The sequence below is a fragment of the Carassius gibelio genome, chromosome B1 (assembly GCF_023724105.1).
Source record: "Carassius gibelio isolate Cgi1373 ecotype wild population from Czech Republic chromosome B1, carGib1.2-hapl.c, whole genome shotgun sequence".
NCBI lineage: Eukaryota > Metazoa > Chordata > Actinopteri > Cypriniformes > Cyprinidae > Carassius > Carassius gibelio.
Genome location: NC_068396.1, coordinates 33,551,152 through 33,570,388, shown reverse-complemented (window position 1 = coordinate 33,570,388; position 19,237 = coordinate 33,551,152). Strand labels below are relative to the sequence as shown.

Sequence of the window (19,237 nt, the reverse complement as noted above, 5' to 3'; positions counted from 1 at the left end):
TAGTTAAACCATGGTAACTTCAAATTAACCATGGTTTTGCTATATTAACCATAGTTTAACCATGGTATTTGTAGTAAATCTGTGGTTATACAAATGGAAGTCAACACGCCAAAAAACCATGGGTTACTACAGTTTTACTATAATAAAACCATGGTTATTTTTCGTAAGGGACTAGCCTGCATTACCACCATTCATAGCATCTCAGCATAACCTACAGCAAAGCAGTGTAATAAAATTAAAAATGCAAGTTTACGGTGTTCACTGCTTCTCTGATTCTGCGCGCGCTTTCTTGTCCCGTCCACCAGAAAGCCGCCAACTGGAGTTATTCAAAAAATAACGGTCATTTTGATTGAACTGCTGACTAACATGATCGACGACTTTATTTAATAATATGAGATGGATCTATTATATCCAACACTTGGCAACGCCACTGATAAACAGTGTTTTTGAAATAAAATAATCAGGTTTGTTGCCCTCCACAGAAGCGTTTTTTCTTCTCCGCTCGTACTGTAGGAGGCGCTGTGACTTTCATCTTTATTCACCGGTAAAATCACTGAAGAAAGGAGACGGAGCACTCAGACGGTACGGGTTTCATCTTGTTTCATTTTTCATGTCTTTTAGCTGTTTATGTGCATGTGGTTATTTTTCTATCGCTAGTGTTTTTATGAATGAAGCCCGTTCGCTTTATGAAAAATAACGACGGTTTTACTACAGTAACCATAACAAATGTCATATTGTTCTACTACCATGATATTGGTCGTAAACAATAGATTTTATGTTTACAATTTCAGTTCTAGATGCTTTTAAAGTTGTCACAGTTTGTGGAAAAGTGCATATAAGTCAAACAATATGTATACGCATCATATATATAATATAATCCATAGGCTATTTGATAATATTCCTTCTCTGTGTTACGTAACGGTTTATGTATTAATATAATATGCATTTATAATGGACTGACTCTGAATAAAGCTCAGAATGGCTGAACAAGAGCTGAACTGACTTTCAGAGAACATTCACAAATTTTTCTAGTATTATCTAGTATTGGAAATTATCCACTTTATTAATCGTGAAGTGTTTGTTTTCAGATGTTGAGCATGAAAGCGCAGGTGGATGTGGTCTGCTGTAAATCAGTAGGAACTGATCTGTCCATGCTGGATATTGAGGATTTCATCACAGAAATCTGTCAGCTGAAGAAAGAGGTGGCTTCACTGGAGGCAAAGCTGAGAGAAAGAGGAGACAAACTGAACAGAGAGGTTTGAACAGATCTTCATTTCATCTTTAGCTGCTAATATGGACTGATTGTTGTGTGAATCAATGTCTTATTGTTAATCATACTCTCACTAGATATATTACTGATTGTGTTTGTCAGGATGTGGAGCAGGTTTGGGTGCGTGAGACTGATGGGACAGAAGCTCAGGATTCAGTCTGGAGCGTCAGAGATCAGAGATCCAGAGACACACAGGACTCAGAGCTCAGCCTCACTTTACTCTGTTATACTGACGCTCAGGATCATGAATCCACTGATCAAACCTCTGACTGTAACGCTGGAGAACAGCAGATGCTGCAGATGCCGCTGAAGATGTGCTCCGTCAAACTGGTGGACTGCAGGAACCTGATCGAGAGCAGAGGAGAAGAAACCACCGCAGAGAAACAACAACAACACACTGATGAGGAAGAGGAGGAGGAGGAGAATGGGGAGGATGATGAAGATGGTGATGATTGTACTGAGAATAATGATGATGTTGATGATGGTGACTTTGTTCCTTCAGGTATGTTTCTTCCTTTTATGACCAGAAATGCAGAATAAACAAAACTGGTGTTCATTTATAAAAAGTGTTATGCATATACAGACCTAAATTCATGTGCAGCAGTATTTGTTGTGATTTCTGCAAATTTGAGACACTTAGAAAAACACCATTAGCTGCATGTGTATGAACTATCAGTGCGTCACACATCAGATTGTGTATTTATTTAAATCACAGCCTTTGCAGTTTGACAATCATATGACATATATCAATTTATTCTGGCTGATTGTTCCACTCAAAGTTATAGAAAAAAATATATTGTGTCAATATTCCAATATTGTTTCTTTTAGATAACAATGCTGGTTCATCTTCTGATGGAGAAACTGCTTCTACATCGAAAGACCAAAAGACAAAGAAGAGTTGTGCAAAAACATTCAGCAAACAGTGTAATTTAACAAGACATGCCAGAAAGAAAAAACACACTGCACAGAATGACTACAGCTGCAAGATCTGCAACATCAGTTTTCCAACCTTCAAAGAGAGAACCGTTCATTCAAAAGAGCACAGCGTGAAGAAGGAGTTTCACTGCGAACAGTGCGGGAAGGATTTTTTTAACACACTTTATAGTATGAGAGCTCATATAAAGACACATGAAGAAAAGACTCTTCAGTGCAATGAATGTAAAAAGTTTTTCCGGAACAAACGAGATCTTACAAGTCATATGAGAATTCACACGGGTGAAAAACCGTACAAGTGTCCTCAATGTGAGAAGAGCTTTAGCCTGGGATGTAATCTGAAAACGCATCTACTCTCGCACAGCAATGAGAGACCGCATCAATGCAATGAATGTGGAAAACCTTTTATAAGCTCAGCTTCTCTAAAGTTACACCTAAAAAAACACTTTGATAAACCGTATCAGTGCCCTCACTGCGAGATGAGCTTCAGTCTCAGATCAGATCTGATGAACCATCTACTCACGCACAGCGATAAAAATCTGTATCAGTGCAGTGAATGTGGAAAACATTTTATAAGCTCAGCTTCTCTGAAGTTACACCAAAAAATGCACTCTGATGACAAACCGTATCAGTGTTCACACTGTGAGAAACGTTTCCGTAATTCGGTTCACTGTAAAACCCATGAGAGGATTCACACCGGAGAGAAACCGTACCTGTGCTCCGACTGTGGGAAGAGCTTCGCTAGTGCATTTGCTTTCAAAGTTCATCAGAGAATTCACACAGGAGAAAGACCTTATCCTTGTAGTGATTGTGGAAAGAGTTTCTATAAGCTAAGTGACTTAAAAGTGCACAAGAGGACTCATACAGGAGAAAAACCTTTTAAATGCTCACTTTGTGAAAAGACTTTTGTTATATCAAATTCCCTGAAGGCCCATGAACGAATACATACAGGAGAGAAACCTTACTGCTGCTCCATCTGCGGAGAGAGATTCGCTTTTAAATGGGTTTTTCAGACCCACAAGAAGAAGCACACTGCTCCAGAATCATCATAGCTTCTTCTTGTTCAATGTAATGTGCAGATCAGTGTCTGATATTGAATCATAATGTGCGTTTATGGTTTTTTTAATGGATCACTTCAATCTAAACTGATCCAGGTATGAAAGTGCAATAAAATGTCACTGTAATTTTGTGGTATTGACAGCGGCATTTACTTACAGGTGTGAAACCTGGGAGTGCTTCATTAAAGGTCCAGTGAAATGCCTATGTAGTGACGTAATTTACAGAATACATAATTTAATAACAGGACAGGTCATAAACCTTTCTCCATGTATTTGTGGTTTGGGCTGGTTCACACGTATGATTCAGTCTCTGTTAAAGTGTTCTTGGACCAGAGCACACTGTAATAACTCTGCTCTGCTAAAAGCTGTCAGAGATCAGGCAAATTGACCACGATCAAATATATGTCAGTGGTCAGCAGAAGAGACCAACTCTTTCCTTCTGGAAGAGATTAACAAGCTTTTCCGGTCACATGTTGATGATGTAGATGGTTCTGCCCCCTTCCAGTGAAAACGTGAGCCAGTTCTGAATGAGTGCCACTCTTGGCCGAGCATTGGTTCCAGCTCCAGCCCCAGTGATATGTGTGTGTTCTTCTGCAACACTAACACCAAACCAGACCTTATTTAACCCCAGTCAAAAGCGTACACTTTCAGGATCTTTCCCTATCCCCTACATAGTGCACTAGATGCCATTCACCATACAGAAAATAATAATTCTGTGATCAAGTGATCGATTTCAGAATTGTTTAATTATATTGGTGGAAAACAATAGACTGTAAGTGAATGCTTGCATCAGCAGGTGTTGCTACTCAATGTTCAATGAATATCCATATATAAAAAAAAGTAATAGTCACTTGTATGTAGCTTGCGCCAACAGTTGTACACAGAAGCAGTTTTGGGTGGATGACGTATGAGGTCAGCATTGCCGACGAGTCTAATGAAAACCAGAAAGCCGCCAACTGGAGTTATTCAAAAATTAACGGTCATTTTGATTGACCAGCTGACTATGATCGACGACTTTATTTAATAATATGAGATGGATATATTATATCCAACACTTGGCAACTCCACTGATAAACAGTGTTTTTTAAATAAAATAATCAGGTTTGGTGCCCTCCACAGAAGCGTTTTTTCTTCTCCGCTCGTACTGTTGGTGGCGCTGTGACTTTCATCTTTATTCACCGGTAAAATCACTGAAGAAAGGAGACGGAGCACTCAGACGGTACGTGTTTAATCTTGTTTCATTTTTCATGTCTTTTAGCTGTTTATGTGCATGTGGTTATTTTTCTATCGCTAGTGTTTTTATGAATGAAGCCCGCTATCTTTATGAAAAATAACGACTGTTTTACTACAGTAACCATAAATGTCCTAATGTTCTACTACTATGATATTGGTCGAAATCAATAGCTTTTATGTTTATAATTTTCAGTGGTACATGTGTTTAAAGTTGTCAGAGTTTATGGAGAAGTGCATATAAATCAGACAGGATATCATGTATACCCATTATGCAATATAACATAACATTTTATAATATTCAATTTCTGTGCTACGTAACACCTTTGATCAGATGCAACTACAATCACAATTTAAGATACATTATTCATATGCTTGGCGAAAGTGATGCGTTTTTAATCTAGATTTAAACAGAGAGAGTGAATCTGAACCCCGAACGTTATCGGGAAGGCTATTCCAGAGTTTGGGAGCCAAATGTGAAAAAGCTCTGCCTCTTTAGTGGACTTTGCTATCCTAGGAACTGCCAAAAGTCCAGTGTTTTGTGACCTTAGGGAGTGTGATGGATTGTAACGTGGTAGAAGGCTAGTTAGGTATGCAGGAGCTAAACCATTTAGGGCCTTATAGGTAAGTAATGATAATTTGTAACTGATAATGAACTTAATAGGTAGCCAGTGCAGAGACAGTAAAATTGGGGTACCATATTTTCCGGACTATAAGTCACACTTTTTTTCATAGTTTGGCTGGTATTGCGACTTATAGTCAGGTGCGACTTATTTATCAAAATTAATTTGACATGAACCAAGAGAAATGAACTAAGAGACATGAACTAAGAGAAAACATTACCGTCTACAGCCACGAGAGGGTTCTCTATGCTGCTCAGTGCTCCTGTAGTCTACACTGAGCAGCATAGAGCGCCCTCTCGTGGCTGTAGATGGTAATGTTTTCTCTTGGTTCTAAATAAATGTGACTTATAGTCCAGTGCGACTTATATACGTTTTTTTTCCTCATCATGACATATTTTTGGACTGATGCAACTTATACTCAGGTGCGACTTATAGTCCGAAAAATACGATATTTTCCTGACCTGGTAAGGGCTCTAGCTGCTGCATTTTGGACTACTTGTAGCTTGTTTATTGAAGAAGCAGGACAACCACCTAGAAGTGCATTACAATAGTCCAGTCTAGAAGTCATATATGAATGAACTAGCTTTTCTTCATCAGAAACAGATAACATGTTTAGTAGCTTGGCATTGTTTCTAAGATGGAAGAATGCAGTTTTTGTAATATGGGAAATATTTTTTTCAAAAGACAAGTTGCTGTCTAATATAACACCCAGATTTCTGACTGTAGAGGAAGTAACAGTACATCCGTCTAGTTGCAGATTGTAATCTACAAGATTCTGTGTAGTGTTTTTTGGTCCAATAATTAATATCTCTGTCTTATCCAAATCTAATTGGAGAAAATAATTTGTCATCCAATCTTTTACATTTTTAACACACTGTTAGCTTAGATAATTTAGAGGTTTCATCTGGTCTCGTTGAGATATATAGCTGAGTATCATCAGCATAACAGTGGAAGCTAATTCCGTATTTTCTAATAATATTACCAAGGGGCAACATGTATATTGAAAATAGAAGGGGACCTAGGACGGATCCTTGTGGCACTCCATATTTTACTAATGATAAATGAGATGACTCCCCATTTAAGTAAACAAAATGGTAGCGATCGGACAGGTAGGATCTACATTTTACATTACATTTAATCATTTAGCAGACGCTTTTTTCCAAAGAGACTTACAAATGAGAACAATAGAAGCAGTCAGGTCAACAAGAGAAAAACAACAGTATACAAGTGCCATGACAAGTCTCAGTTAGTCTAGTATGGAAACGCATAGGCAGGTTTTTTTTTTGTTTTGTTTTTATAAATGAAGATACAAGAAAAGGAGAAGTGCTAGAGTTAGTTGATTAAGTGCAGGCGAAAAAGATGAGTCTTTAGATGTTTCTTGAAAATGAGTAAAGACTCATCAAGCATCAGTACCTTGAATTTGATGCGAGCGACTACTGGTAGCCAGTGTAGCCTGATGAGGAGAGGAGTAATGTGAGCTTTTTTGGCTCATTGAAGACAACCCTCGCTGCTGCATTCTGGATCAATTGCAGAGGCTTGACAGTACATGCAGGAAGGCCCGCCAGGAGAGTATTACAATAGTCCAGTCTGGAGAGAACAAAAGCTTGCACAAGAAGTTGGGTTGCTTGCTCTGACAGGAAGGGTCTAATCTTCCTAATTTTGTATAAGGCAAACCTGCAGGACCGGGTCGTTGTAAAATGTGGTCTGTGAAGCTTAACTGATGATCCATTACAACTCCTAGGTTTCTGGCTGTCCTCGAAGGAGTAATTGTTGATGAGCCCAGCTGTATAGAGAAGTTGTGATGAAGCAATGGGTTAGCTGGAATCACTAGGAGTTCTGTCTTCGTAAGGTTAAGCTCAAGGTCATTCATCCAGCTAGAAATGTCACTCAGACAGGCTGAAATGCGAGCAGCTACCGTCGGGTCATCTGGCTGGAATGAGAAGTAGAGTTGGGTGTCATCAGCGTAGCAGTGATAAGAAAAGCCATGCTTCTGAATGACAGATCCTAATGATGTCATGTAGATGGAGAAGAGAAGTGGTCCAAGTACTGAGCCTTGAGGAACCCCAGTAGCAAGGTGGTGTGACTTAGAAACATCACCCCTCCAAGACACACTGAAGGATCTGTCGGAGAAGTAGTCTTAACCCACAGGAGTGCAGTTCCAGAGATGCCCATCTTTCTGAGGGTAGACAGGAGAATCTGGTGATTAACAGTGTCAAAAGCAGCAGACCGGTCCAGTAAGATGGGTACCGAGGATTTTGAAGCTGCTCTTGCCAGTCGCAGGGCTTCAGTAACCGAGAGCAGAGCAGTCTCAGTTGAGTGGCCACTTTTGAAGCCAGATTGGTTGCTGTCCACGAGGTTGTTCTGTACAAGGAACATAGAAAGCTGGTTGAACACAGCTCGCTCAAGTGTCTTTGCAATGAATGGAAGAAGGGATACCGGTCTGTAGCTTTCAAGATAACGACGAGTTAATGATATTGAGAAGTGGTTCTTCGGCTACAGGTAACAAATCTTTGAGTAATTTAGTGGGTACAGGATCTAATAAACGTTGTTGGTTTAGATAAAGTGATAAGTTTATTTAGCTCTTCCTGTCGTATATTTGTAAAGTACTGCAGTTTATCTTTGGGTGCGATGGATGAAACTGAAGTGTTAGACGCTGTAGAATCTACATTTGCTATTTTATTTCTAATGTTATCTATTTTATCTGTGAAGAAATTCATAAAGTCAGTACTATTAAACGTTGGTGGAATATTTGAATCAGGTAACGTCTGGTAATTTGTTAATTTAGCCACTGTGCTAAATAAAAACCTTAGATTGTTTTGGTTATTTTCAGCTGTAGAACTTAAAGAAAATTTAATTTATGGCAATTTTCAGATGACAGCGCTATTTCATGTTCCGATGGACAAACTGGATCTACATCTAAAGAGCAAAGGACAGTGACCGACTGTGGGAAAAAAATCAGCAAAGAGGCTGATTTAATGCGACATCAAAGAAAACACACAAAACAGACAAACTACAGCTGCAAGATCTGCAACATCAGTTTTCCGACGTTCAAAGAGAGAACCGTTCATTCAAAAGAGCACCGTGTGAAGAAGGAGTTTCGCTGTGAACAGTGCGGGAAGGAATTTTTCACAACTCCTTATAATATGAGAACTCATATAAAGACACACAAAGAAAAGTCTCTTCAGTGCAATGAGTGTAACAAGCGGAAAACATTTGATAAGCACAGCTTCTCTAAAGTTACACCAAAAAATGCACTCTGATGACAAACGTTATCAGTGTTCACACTGTGAGAAACGTTTCTATCATACAGGTTACAGAAAAACTCATGAGAGGATTCACACCGGAGAGAAACCTTTCCTGTGCTCCGACTGTGGGAAGAGCTTCGGTAGTTCATTTTCTTTCAAAGTTCATCAGAGAATTCACACAGGAGAAAGACCTTATCCTTGTAGTGATTGTTCAAAGAGTTTCTATAAACTAAGTGACTTAAAGCTACACCGGAGGACTCATACAAGAGAAAAACCTTTTAAATGCTCACTCTGTGACAAGACTTTCGCCGTATCAACTTCCCTGAAGACCCATGAACGAATACATACAGGAGAGAAACCTTACTGCTGTTTCATCTGCGGAGAGAGATTTTCTTTTAAATGGGGTTTTCAGAGCCACAAGAAGAAACACACTGCTCCAGAATCATCATAGCTTCTTCACGTAATTATTTTTATGGTTTTCAAAACACAGTGACGTAATGTTGTTTTGTGGGTTTCTTTAGGACAGGGATGCCTAAACCTGCTCCTTGAGGGCCTCTGTCCTGCAGAGTTTAGCTTCGACCAAAAGTAAACACACCTGAAGCAGGTAACCTATTTGAAATGGCATCCGAAACCACAGTGGATTTTGAGCACGCTCAATCAATCCCACAATGCACAGAAATAACTGATGTACACCAACAGCTAGCAAATACCCATAATGCATTGTGAGGGTTGTGTCAAATTAACTGGTGTGTTTCGTCCAGATGGCAGCAGCTGTAACTGAATCATACATCCATTTTTTAAACCATTGGTCCAGTGTGTCTACAGTATAATATTATGCAGCCATATATTCATTTTTATTTGATTATCACATTGTTTTATTAAGGTTTATACACTGCTCAATAAATTAAAGGAACACAGGGTATATGAAGTAAGACTGAATAAAGTAAAAAAATATTCTCAGTGGCGGTTCTTATGTGTTTACAATCATGGCAATGAAATAGAAATTATTATTATTATTATTTTTTTTTTTTCCTTAATCATGATTACACTATACAGTATTAAACAGATAGGGATAATTACTCTTGTTTATATGGGTACCAGCACCTGTGGGAATTCAAGGTAATGTAGAGGTAGATGAAATGGCTAAAGAATCCTTAATGGTTGATCCAAGAATAAATATTACACTGAGCAGTACGTGCAGTACGTAACGTAATAATAATTCCTTACATTTATGTTTAAATATCAAAATGAGGCACGGGTGTTTTTATATCGCTGTATTTCTGAAAGAAGACTTGCATGTTATATGCGTGATAAAGCAGCGTGTGAGCGTACCAGCTCTGCTTTGTTTACAGCTGTTACTGGGGAAACTTCTATTTCTCACGCTTTGTCTATGCTTTAAAACATCTCCTGCTGGCAAATAATGAATTAGCATTTTCATTAAGTCCGCCTGATCCACACAGAAAACACATTTTGTTTGTTATCAAAAAATATCTACTCTAGAGGGACTTGGCTGTTGTTATTGATTCTATTAGGAGTCTACCGGAAGTTAAGTTAGGTCCACAAAAGCGCTCACGCGCATTAACGTTTGTTTATGTTGATGCCGTTGAAATGTCTATAAGGAAACATAATACTGGTCTTCGTGTGTTTAACAGATGAATCAGTGGAACATGTTCTGAATTACAATGTTCTAGTTTTCTGAAAGATGGTCCGAATGCAGGAAAAAAGCGTATAAGTGCAATCTTGGTATTTCTTTCGAATTGTGGAGTACGAGAATATTGGCTTTAGGTGAGAAACTTTCCATTTTCTACACACTCCATCACAGTAGGTGGCGGTATGACCAATAAAGTTTGTTCAACACCCGCCATGAAACCAAACGAAGAAGAACCACTGTAGAAGAAAGAAAGGAGACTGAGCTTTAGACAGTAAGTGTTGAATCCATTTGACTTTATTTATGTGTTTTGGCTGTTAATGTGCGTGATCTGGTTATTTTCTATCGCTAGTATTTTTATGAATGAAGTTTCATCGCTGCTAGCAACATGAAAAATAACGACGGTTTTACTACAGTAACCATAACAAATCACTTGTAACATTTGATAATATTCATTCTCTTTTGAAACGAAACCGTTTATGTACCAACACAATGGTTAATTCTCAGTATACGGTTCTAAAGTTTAAGGATAAATTACTATGAATTTGAAAATATCCGATATCTGATAATCATGTCCAGCGAGCTTTGTACTGGATCAAGATAGTGAATATTCTCAGACATGTTATTCTTTAAAAAGTTCTAGGTAGTTCATCTCTTGTTCAGTCATATATGTAAACAATCATTTTGAGTTTAAATCAGTGTTGATTCATTATAAATGTTTCTCTTAATAACCATGAAGTTTTTGTGTTCAGATGTTGAGCATGAAAGCGCAGGTGGATGTGGTCTGCTGTAAATCAGTAGGAACTGATCTGTCCATGCTGGATATTGAGGATTTCATCACAGAAATCTGTCAGCTGAAGAAAGAGGTGGCTTCACTGGAGGCAAAGCTGAGAGAAAGAGGAGACAAACTGAACAGAGAGGTTTGAACAGATCTTCATTTCATCTTTAGCTGCTAATATGGACTGATTGTGGTGTGAATCAATGTCTTATTGTTAATCATACTCTCACTAGATATATTACTGATTGTGTTTGTCAGGATGTGGAGCAGGTTTGGGTGCGTGAGACTGATGGGACAGAAGCTCAGGATTCAGTCTGGAGCGTCAGAGATCAGAGATCCAGAGACACACAGGACTCAGAGCTCAGCCTCACTTTACTCTGTTATACTGACGCTCAGGATCATGAATCCACTGATCAAACCTCTGACTGTAACGCTGGAGAACAGCAGATGCTGCAGACGCCGCTGAAGATGTGCTCCGTCAAACTGGTGGACTGCAGGAACCTGATCGAGAGCAGAGGAGAAGAAACCACCGCAGAGAAACAACAACAACACACTGATGAGGAAGAGGAGGAGGAGAATAATGGGGAGGAAGATGAAGATGGTGATGATTGTACTGAGAATAATGATGATGTTGACGATGGTGACTTTGTTCCTTCAGGTATGTTTCTTCCTTTTATGACCAGAAATGCAGAATAAACAAAACTGGTGTTCATTTATAAAAAGTGTTATGCATATACAGACCTAAATTCATGTGCAGCAGTATTTGTTGTGATTTCTGCAAATTTGAGACACTTAGAAAAACACCATTAGCTGCATGTGTATGAACTATCAGTGCGTCACACATCAGATTGTGTATTTATTTAAATCACAGCCTTTGCAGTTTGACAATCATATGACATATATCAATTTATTTTGGCTGATTATTCCACTCAAAGTTGTAGAATAATATTCATCTTATGCACATTTTTGTTTATTTCAGATAACAATGCTGGTTTATCTCCTGATGGTGAAACTGCATCTACATCGAAAGACCAAAAGACAAAGAAGAGTTTCTCCTGTGCCACCTGTGGAAAAACATTCAGCAAACAGTGTAATTTAACAAGACATACCAGAAAGAAAAAACACACCGAACAGAATGACTACAGCTGCAAGATCTGCAACATCAGTTTTCCGACCTTCAAAGAGAGAACCGTTCATTCAAAAGAGCACAGCGTGAAGAAGGAGTTTCACTGCGAACAGTGCGGGAAGGATTTTTTTAACACTCTTTATAGTATGAGAGCTCATATAAAGACACATGAAGAAAAGACTCTTCAGTGCAATGAATGCAACAAGTATTTCCGGAACAAACGAGATCTTTCTGTTCATATGAGAATTCACACGGGTGAAAAACCGTATCAGTGCCCTAAATGCGAGAAAAGTTTTAACCAGGGTACGCATCTGAAGAACCATTTACTCTTGCACACCAACGAGAGACCACATCAGTGTCCTCAATGTGAGAAGAGCTTCACCCAGGGATCTAGTCTGAAGACACATCTACTCAAGCACAGCAATGACAATCTGTATCAGTGCAGTGAATGTGGAAAACCTTTTATGAGCACAGCTTCTCTAAAGTTACACCATAAAATGCACTCTGATGACAAACCGTATCAGTGTTCACACTGTGAGAAACGTTTCCATCTTTTGAGTTTAATGAAAACCCATGAGAGGATTCACACCGGAGAGAAACCGTACCTGTGCTCCGACTGTGGGAAGAGCTTTGCTAGGTCATTTGCTTTCAAAATTCATCAGAGAAGTCACACAGGAGAAAGACCTTATCCTTGTAGTGATTGTGGGAAGGGTTTTATTAACGCAAATGACTTAAAAGTGCACCGGAGGACTCATACGGGAGAAAAACCTTTTAAATGCTCATATTGTGACAAGACTTTCATCCGAGGATGTGTCAAAAATGTCCATGAACGAATACATACAGGCGAGAAACCTTACTGCTGCTCCATCTGCGGAGAGAGATTCGCTTTTAAATGGGGTTTTCAGACCCACAAGAAGAAACACGCTGCTCCAGAATCATCATAGCTTCTTCATGTAATTATTTTTAGATTCTCTAAAACACAGGAATGTTGTTTTATGGTTGTAAAAAGTAAAACCTATAGCAAGAATGTCCCTAGAACAAACTCAAACCTGCTCCTGGAGGGCCGCTGTCCTGCAGAGTTTAGCTCCAAGCGTAATTAAACACATCTGAAGCATTTCATCAATAGCTCTGTCCAGAATCACCACTATACCCTTGAATAGGACACTATTTGAGAAGACAGTGGACTTTACTCAGTGTGCTCATTCAATCCCACAATGCACTGCAATAATGAGTGTACAACTGATGTACACCAACATCTAGTGAAAACTCAAAATGCTCTGTAAGGATCGAGCCAAGTTAATTCCTGTGTCTCGCAAGAAGATGGCATCTGCAGCTGAACCATGTTTATACATGCAAGTTTCTTTGACAGTTCTAGATACATCTTTTATCTGGTGGTGGATGAGGAGAGACCCCCTGACTATGTAAAGTGCTTTGAGTGCCTAGAAAAGTGCTATATAAATGTAAGGAATTATTATTATTATTTTAATCTTACTGCTCTGCTGGGAATGGCAGTTAAGAGTCACATGATTAATAAACCCTTCCATACCTCTCAGTGTTTGAATTAACTCCTTCAATTGGTTTAATAGTGATTAAGGTAATATGGGGTGATTTCAAACAATGCAAAGGTCTTGTGTGTGTTTATGGGTTTTTAATCACAGTTGATGAGGACTAATTATTTGACCAGTTATTAAATAATTCCTGAAAAACATGATGACATCTAATGACCCTTATTGGCCTCAGTCACTTTGCTCCAGCCTGCTCTTATCTCTGTTTGGCTTGGCCCGGAGTCATTGAGTCCGGTAGATCCACATTTGATTGCTTGTGACATCCAGATTATCAATTTGAAATTGTTACTAAGGCAAAACAGTGATCATAATCTTGCTGAGGATTGATATATCGGTGAAAGGGTACCACTGGTGCCATTCAACAATATATGTCTTTACAGACTCCACAAATTAACCATGGTTTTGTTTACCACATATTCTAGAGAGCATTTGATTGGACAGAAAGTTGGATGAGAAGCTGAACTACAGAGGGAAGTCATCAAAATTGTTGATTCATATTGTTGGAAATGAGAGACTAAGTTAATGCTTATGTTAATGCTTTGTCGTTGTTTTGGAGCACACAAGGTTATAGATAACCTTAAGGCTATATAAAAATGTTTACTTCAATTTTGATTTCATTGAGACTTTAATCAGCTACAGCACAATGAATATTAACTGTACGTAATGGGATTAAAGCCTGTACTATTTTCTATAGTAACCATATAACATCTCAGCATAGCCTACAGTAAAGCAGTGTAATACAAATAAAAATTCAAGTTTACAGTGTTCTCTCTGTTGTGTTAATCTCTTCACTGCGTTTCTCTGATTCTGCGCGCGCTTTCTCTTGTCCCGTCCTCCAGAAAGCCGCGAACTGGAGTTATTCAAAAATTAACGGTCATTTTGATTGACCAGTTGACTAACATGATTGATTACTTTATTTAAAAATTATATATAATATTAATATATGTATTCTATCAATGTTGTCAACGCCACTGAAATACAGAGTTTTTTTTTTTTTTAATTAAAGATATTAGGTTTGGTGAAACACACACCTGCCGAAGCGTCTTCTCTTCTCTTCATCTCTATCGCTCGTACTGTAGGAGGCGCTCTGACGACCTTTAGTTCAGCGGGAAAACCAGTGAAGAAAGAAACGAGACTGGACCGGAGCTCTCAAAGGGTAAGTGTCTAATTAATCCGTTTTCCATCATTAATGTGTTTAGCTGTTTATTCGTGGACATGGTTATTTCTCTGTCTCTATAGTGTAGAAATCTGAAATATCTGAGGTATGTCTAGGTTTGACTGGCTCAATATTGACACAAAACACATCTGAAATAAACATTTATGAATATTCTCTGAAATGTTATTTTATTTAATAAAGAGTCAATTCTAGGTAGTTCAGCTCTTGTTCGTACAGATGTAAACAATCATTTTGATGCTAAATCAGTGTCAGTTCATATGAATGTATCTTGTAATAATGAAGTGTTTGTGTTCAGATGTTGAGCATGAAAGCGCAGGTGGATGTGGTCTGCTGTAAATCAGTAGGAACTGATCTGTCCATGCTGGATATTGAGGATTTCATCACAGAAATCTGTCAGCTGAAGAAAGAGGTGGCTTCACTGGAGGCAAAGCTGAGAGAAAGAGGAGAAAAACTGAACAGAGAGGTTTGAACAGATCTTCATTTCATCTTTAGCTGCTAATATGGACTGATAGTTGTGTGAATCAATGTCTTATTGTTAATCATACTCTCACTAGATATATTACTGATTGTGTTTGTCAGGATGTGGAGCAGGTTTGGGTGCGTGAGACTGATGGGACAGAAGCTCAGGATTCAGTCTGGAGCGTCAGAGATCAGAGATCCAGAGACACACAGGACTCAGAGCTCAGCCTCACTTTACTCTGTTATACTGACGCTCAGGATCATGAATCCACTGATCAAACCTCTGACTGTAACGCTGGAGAACAGCAGATGCCGCCGAAGATGTGCTCCGTCAAACTGGTGGACTGCAGGAACCTGATCGAGAGCAGAGGAGAAGAAACCACCGCAGAGAAACAACAACAACAACACACTGATGAGGAGGGGGAGAATAGGGAAGATGATGAAGATGGTGATGATGATGATGGTGACTTTGTTCCTTTAGGTATGTTTTTTTCTTTTTATGACCATGATATACAGAGTTACATATTGTGTAGGTACTACAGGGCTCCAGGCAAAAATACCAAAAATGTTAATTTGCAAATTAACTTTTTGCTGATGGCACCACTGGTGACTGTATAAATGAACTTAAATTGACTTTAAAATGTTCCTTTTTTAGTGAAAGGAAAATGACAGAGATGTTCAAGTACAAGTGCAGAGAAGAAGTGTCTATTTCGTGTACAACTAATGTGCAATTTTTGTTTAAAAAATTTGATCTTTAATTTATATGCTGTTTTCTGTTAATGTATGGTATGATCATCCTAATTTATCTTACACTTCACTTCTATAACATGAATGAATATCAAAAAGTATTTTATTTTAAGAGAGCCTACAGTACTTACTTAACCTGTTGTCTACATGATAATGAAAATGAGTAAAGATTCAGCTGTTGGAATTGAGATTGGGAGGTCATTCCTCCAGCTCCAGCTCAAGTCCAAAAGTCAACGAAAAGGTCCGTGAGAGTGATTTTGAGCCTCTTTGGGATGGCACCACAAGGCGTCGTTCACTTGCAGAGCGCAAACTTCTGGAGGTTGCATAAGATTTAACCAGTGAGTTTAGGTATGTTGGTGCGGTGCCAGTGATCATCTTGTAGGCAAGCATCAGTACCTTGAATTTGATGAGAGTGGCTACTGGTAGCCGGTGTAACCTGATGAGCAGAGGAGTAACGTGAGCTGCTGTATTCTGGATCAGTTGCAGAGGTTCGATAGTCCAGTCTGGAGAGAACAAGAGCTTGGACAAAAAGTTGGGTGGCTTGCTCTGACAGGAACGGTCTAATCTTCCTGATGTTGTATAAGGCAAATCAAAACTTTATATATATACATTTATATATGTCACTCAGACGAGCAGCTACCGTCGGGTCATCTGGTTGGAAATGAGAAGTAGAGTTGAGTGTCATCAGCATAGCAGTGATAAGAAAAGCCATGAATGACAGATCCTAATGGCATAATTTAGATCAGGGCTATTAAAATCTTGCCCTTGAGGGCCAATGCGGTTCAGAGTTGGGCTCCAACCCAAATCAAACACACCTGAGCATGCTAATCAATGTTTTTGGGATCATTAGAAAATTACAGGCAGGTGACTTTGATCGGGGTTGGAGCCAAACTCTGCACCGCATTGGCCCTCCAGTGCAAGATTTGAATAGCCCTGATGTAGATGAAGAAGAGAAGTGGTCCAAGTACTAAGCCTTGAGGAACCCCAGTAGCAAGTTGTTGTAACTTAGAAACATCGCCCCTCCAACACACCCTGAAGGATCTTTCTGAGAGGTAAAACTTAAACCACAGAAGTGCAGTTCCAGAGATGCCCATCTTTCTGAGGGTAGACAGGAGAATCTGGTGATTAACAGTGTCAAAAGCAGCAGACAGGTCCAGAAAGATGAGTACTGAGGATTTTGAAGCTGCTCTTGCCAGTCGCAGGGCTTCAGTAACTGAGAGCAGAGCAGTCTCAGTTGAGTGGCCATTTTTGAAGCCAGATTGGTTGCGGTCCAGGAGGTTGTTCTGTACAGATAGACCTGGTTGAACAGAGCTCGCTCAACATTGGCACAGATTCTGTGTAATAAACAATTATTTGATTGTATACAGTTCTCAAGTTGGAAAAGGTGTTTAGTTCCCACTTAAAGTGAACCTTAGTTCCCAAGATAATTAAAGAGGAACTCATCAAGGCATAAAAAGATGAGACAAAAACACACAAAACATTACTGAAATGTTAGTGTTGAAAAAATAAAACGTGTTTATTCTGTGAAACCTAAAATAAATAATTTTACGCCTAGTTTTCTTTCTTTTGGGAACCAATGGCTCCTTAAGTAATTTTATTTTTTTTATTTTTTTTTCTGGACACCTATTTTAGGTGTGTATCAGTTCATGGTAAAAAATCGAACCGTACTATTGTGCACCCACGGCTTGGCACATACTTGCACCGCAGTTCAATTTAAATCTGACCACACATCTGTAATATGGCTTGTTAAAAATAACACATAAAACAGAGTTTGGCTAATGTAAATATGGCTTCCCATATTTTGGTTAGCTTTTTTGCCTGAAATGGTCGACCCAGTCTGGCAACACTGCCACACATCAGACTTTGCATTTAAATCACACTTATTTTGATGGATTGTTCAGCTGTCGAGTTTAAAGAAAATGTTACATTTTTTAATGAAAATTTTGTTCCATTCAGACAATGCTGGTTCGTCTTCTGCTGGAGAAACTGCATCTACATCCAAAGAGCAATGCACAGTGACGGACTGTGGAAAGACATTCAGCAAACACGGTCATTCAGTGAGACATAAGAAAAAAGACATAGAACAGAAAGACTTCATTAGCAAGAGATGTGACATCAGTTTTCCGACCTGCAAAGAGAGAACACTTCATTCAAAAGAGCACAAAGTGAAGGAGTTTCACTGCGAACAGTGCAAGAAGGATTTTTTCACCACTACTTATAATATGAAAGTTCATATGAAGACACATGAGGAAAGGTCTTTCCAGTGCAATGAATGTAACAAGTTTTTCCACAACAATGGTAATCTTACTATTCATAAGAGAATCCACACGGGTGAAAAGCCATACAAGTGCCCTCAATGCGAGAAGCGCTTTAGACAGGCATCAAACCTGAAAGACCATCTATTTACACACACCAACGAGAGACCGTTTCCGTGCAGTGAATGTGGCAAGTTGTTCAACACCAAGCAAAATCTTTCTCGTCATAAGCGAATCCACACGGGTGAAAAGCCTTACAAGTGCCCTCACTGCGAGAAGAGCTTCAGCGAGGCATCTAGTCTGAAGAAACATGTGCGTTTGCACACCAATGAGAGACCGTATCAGTGCACTGAGTGTGGAAAACGTTTTGTGAGCTCAGGTTCTCTGAATTTTCACAAAAAAATACACTCTGATGACAAACCGTTTCAGTGTTCACACTGCGAGAAACGTTTCCGTCATTTGAGTCACATGATAACCCATGAGCGGACTCACACTGGAGAGAAACCGTACCTGTGCTCCGACTGCGGGAAGAGCTTCACTAGTTCATTTTCTTTAAAAGTTCATCAGAGAATTCACACAGGAGAAAGACCTTATCCTTGTAGTGATTGTTCAAAGAGTTTTTATAGCCAAAGTTACTTAAAAGTGCACCAGAGGACTCATACAGGAGAAAAACCTTTTAAATGCTCACTTTGTGAAAAGACTTTTGCTATATCAAATTCCCTGAAGATCCATGAACGAATACATACAGGAGAGAAACCTTACTGCTGCTCCATCTGCGGAGAGAGATTCACTTATAAATGGGGTTTACAAACCCACAAGAAGAAACACGCTGCTCCAGAATCATCATAGCTTCATAATTTAAGGTTGTGTAAAAATGTAGTGCCACAGGAACATTATTTTCAGGTTTTAGAAAATAACCCTTAAACTGAAATGTCTCTTGAATGTTATTTACTGGGTAGAAATAAATAATTTGGATGTAAAATTGACTGTAATGTGTAGATTATTGTCTGATATTGGATTTTTGAATTTAGCAGGAAAATAACTTCACCGAGTAAACAATGAACTGACTTTTAACTGATTTTGTATGCTTAAAACATCCTGCAAGTGTCATAACTTAATGTCT

General features: G+C 38.9%; 1 protein-coding gene across 11 annotated transcripts in view; it reads left to right on the top strand.

Moving 5' to 3' along the window:
* The window catches only part of LOC127949455 (zinc finger protein 664), an 80,593-nt gene extending 61,405 nt beyond the window's left edge, over positions 1–19,188 (top strand). For 2 of the 11 annotated variants that reach the window (XM_052546783.1, XM_052546773.1), the window contains 3 exons: positions 14,949–15,116; positions 15,233–15,593; positions 17,816–19,188. In XM_052546783.1, coding sequence (XP_052402743.1) covers positions 14,949–15,116; positions 15,233–15,593; positions 17,816–18,963 — 1,677 coding nt within the window. In that variant the 3' untranslated portion in view covers positions 18,964–19,188. The other 9 variants (XM_052546779.1, XM_052546775.1, XM_052546777.1 and 6 more) reach the window with 9 other exon arrangements.
* Positions 19,189–19,237: the final 49 nt, after the last annotated feature.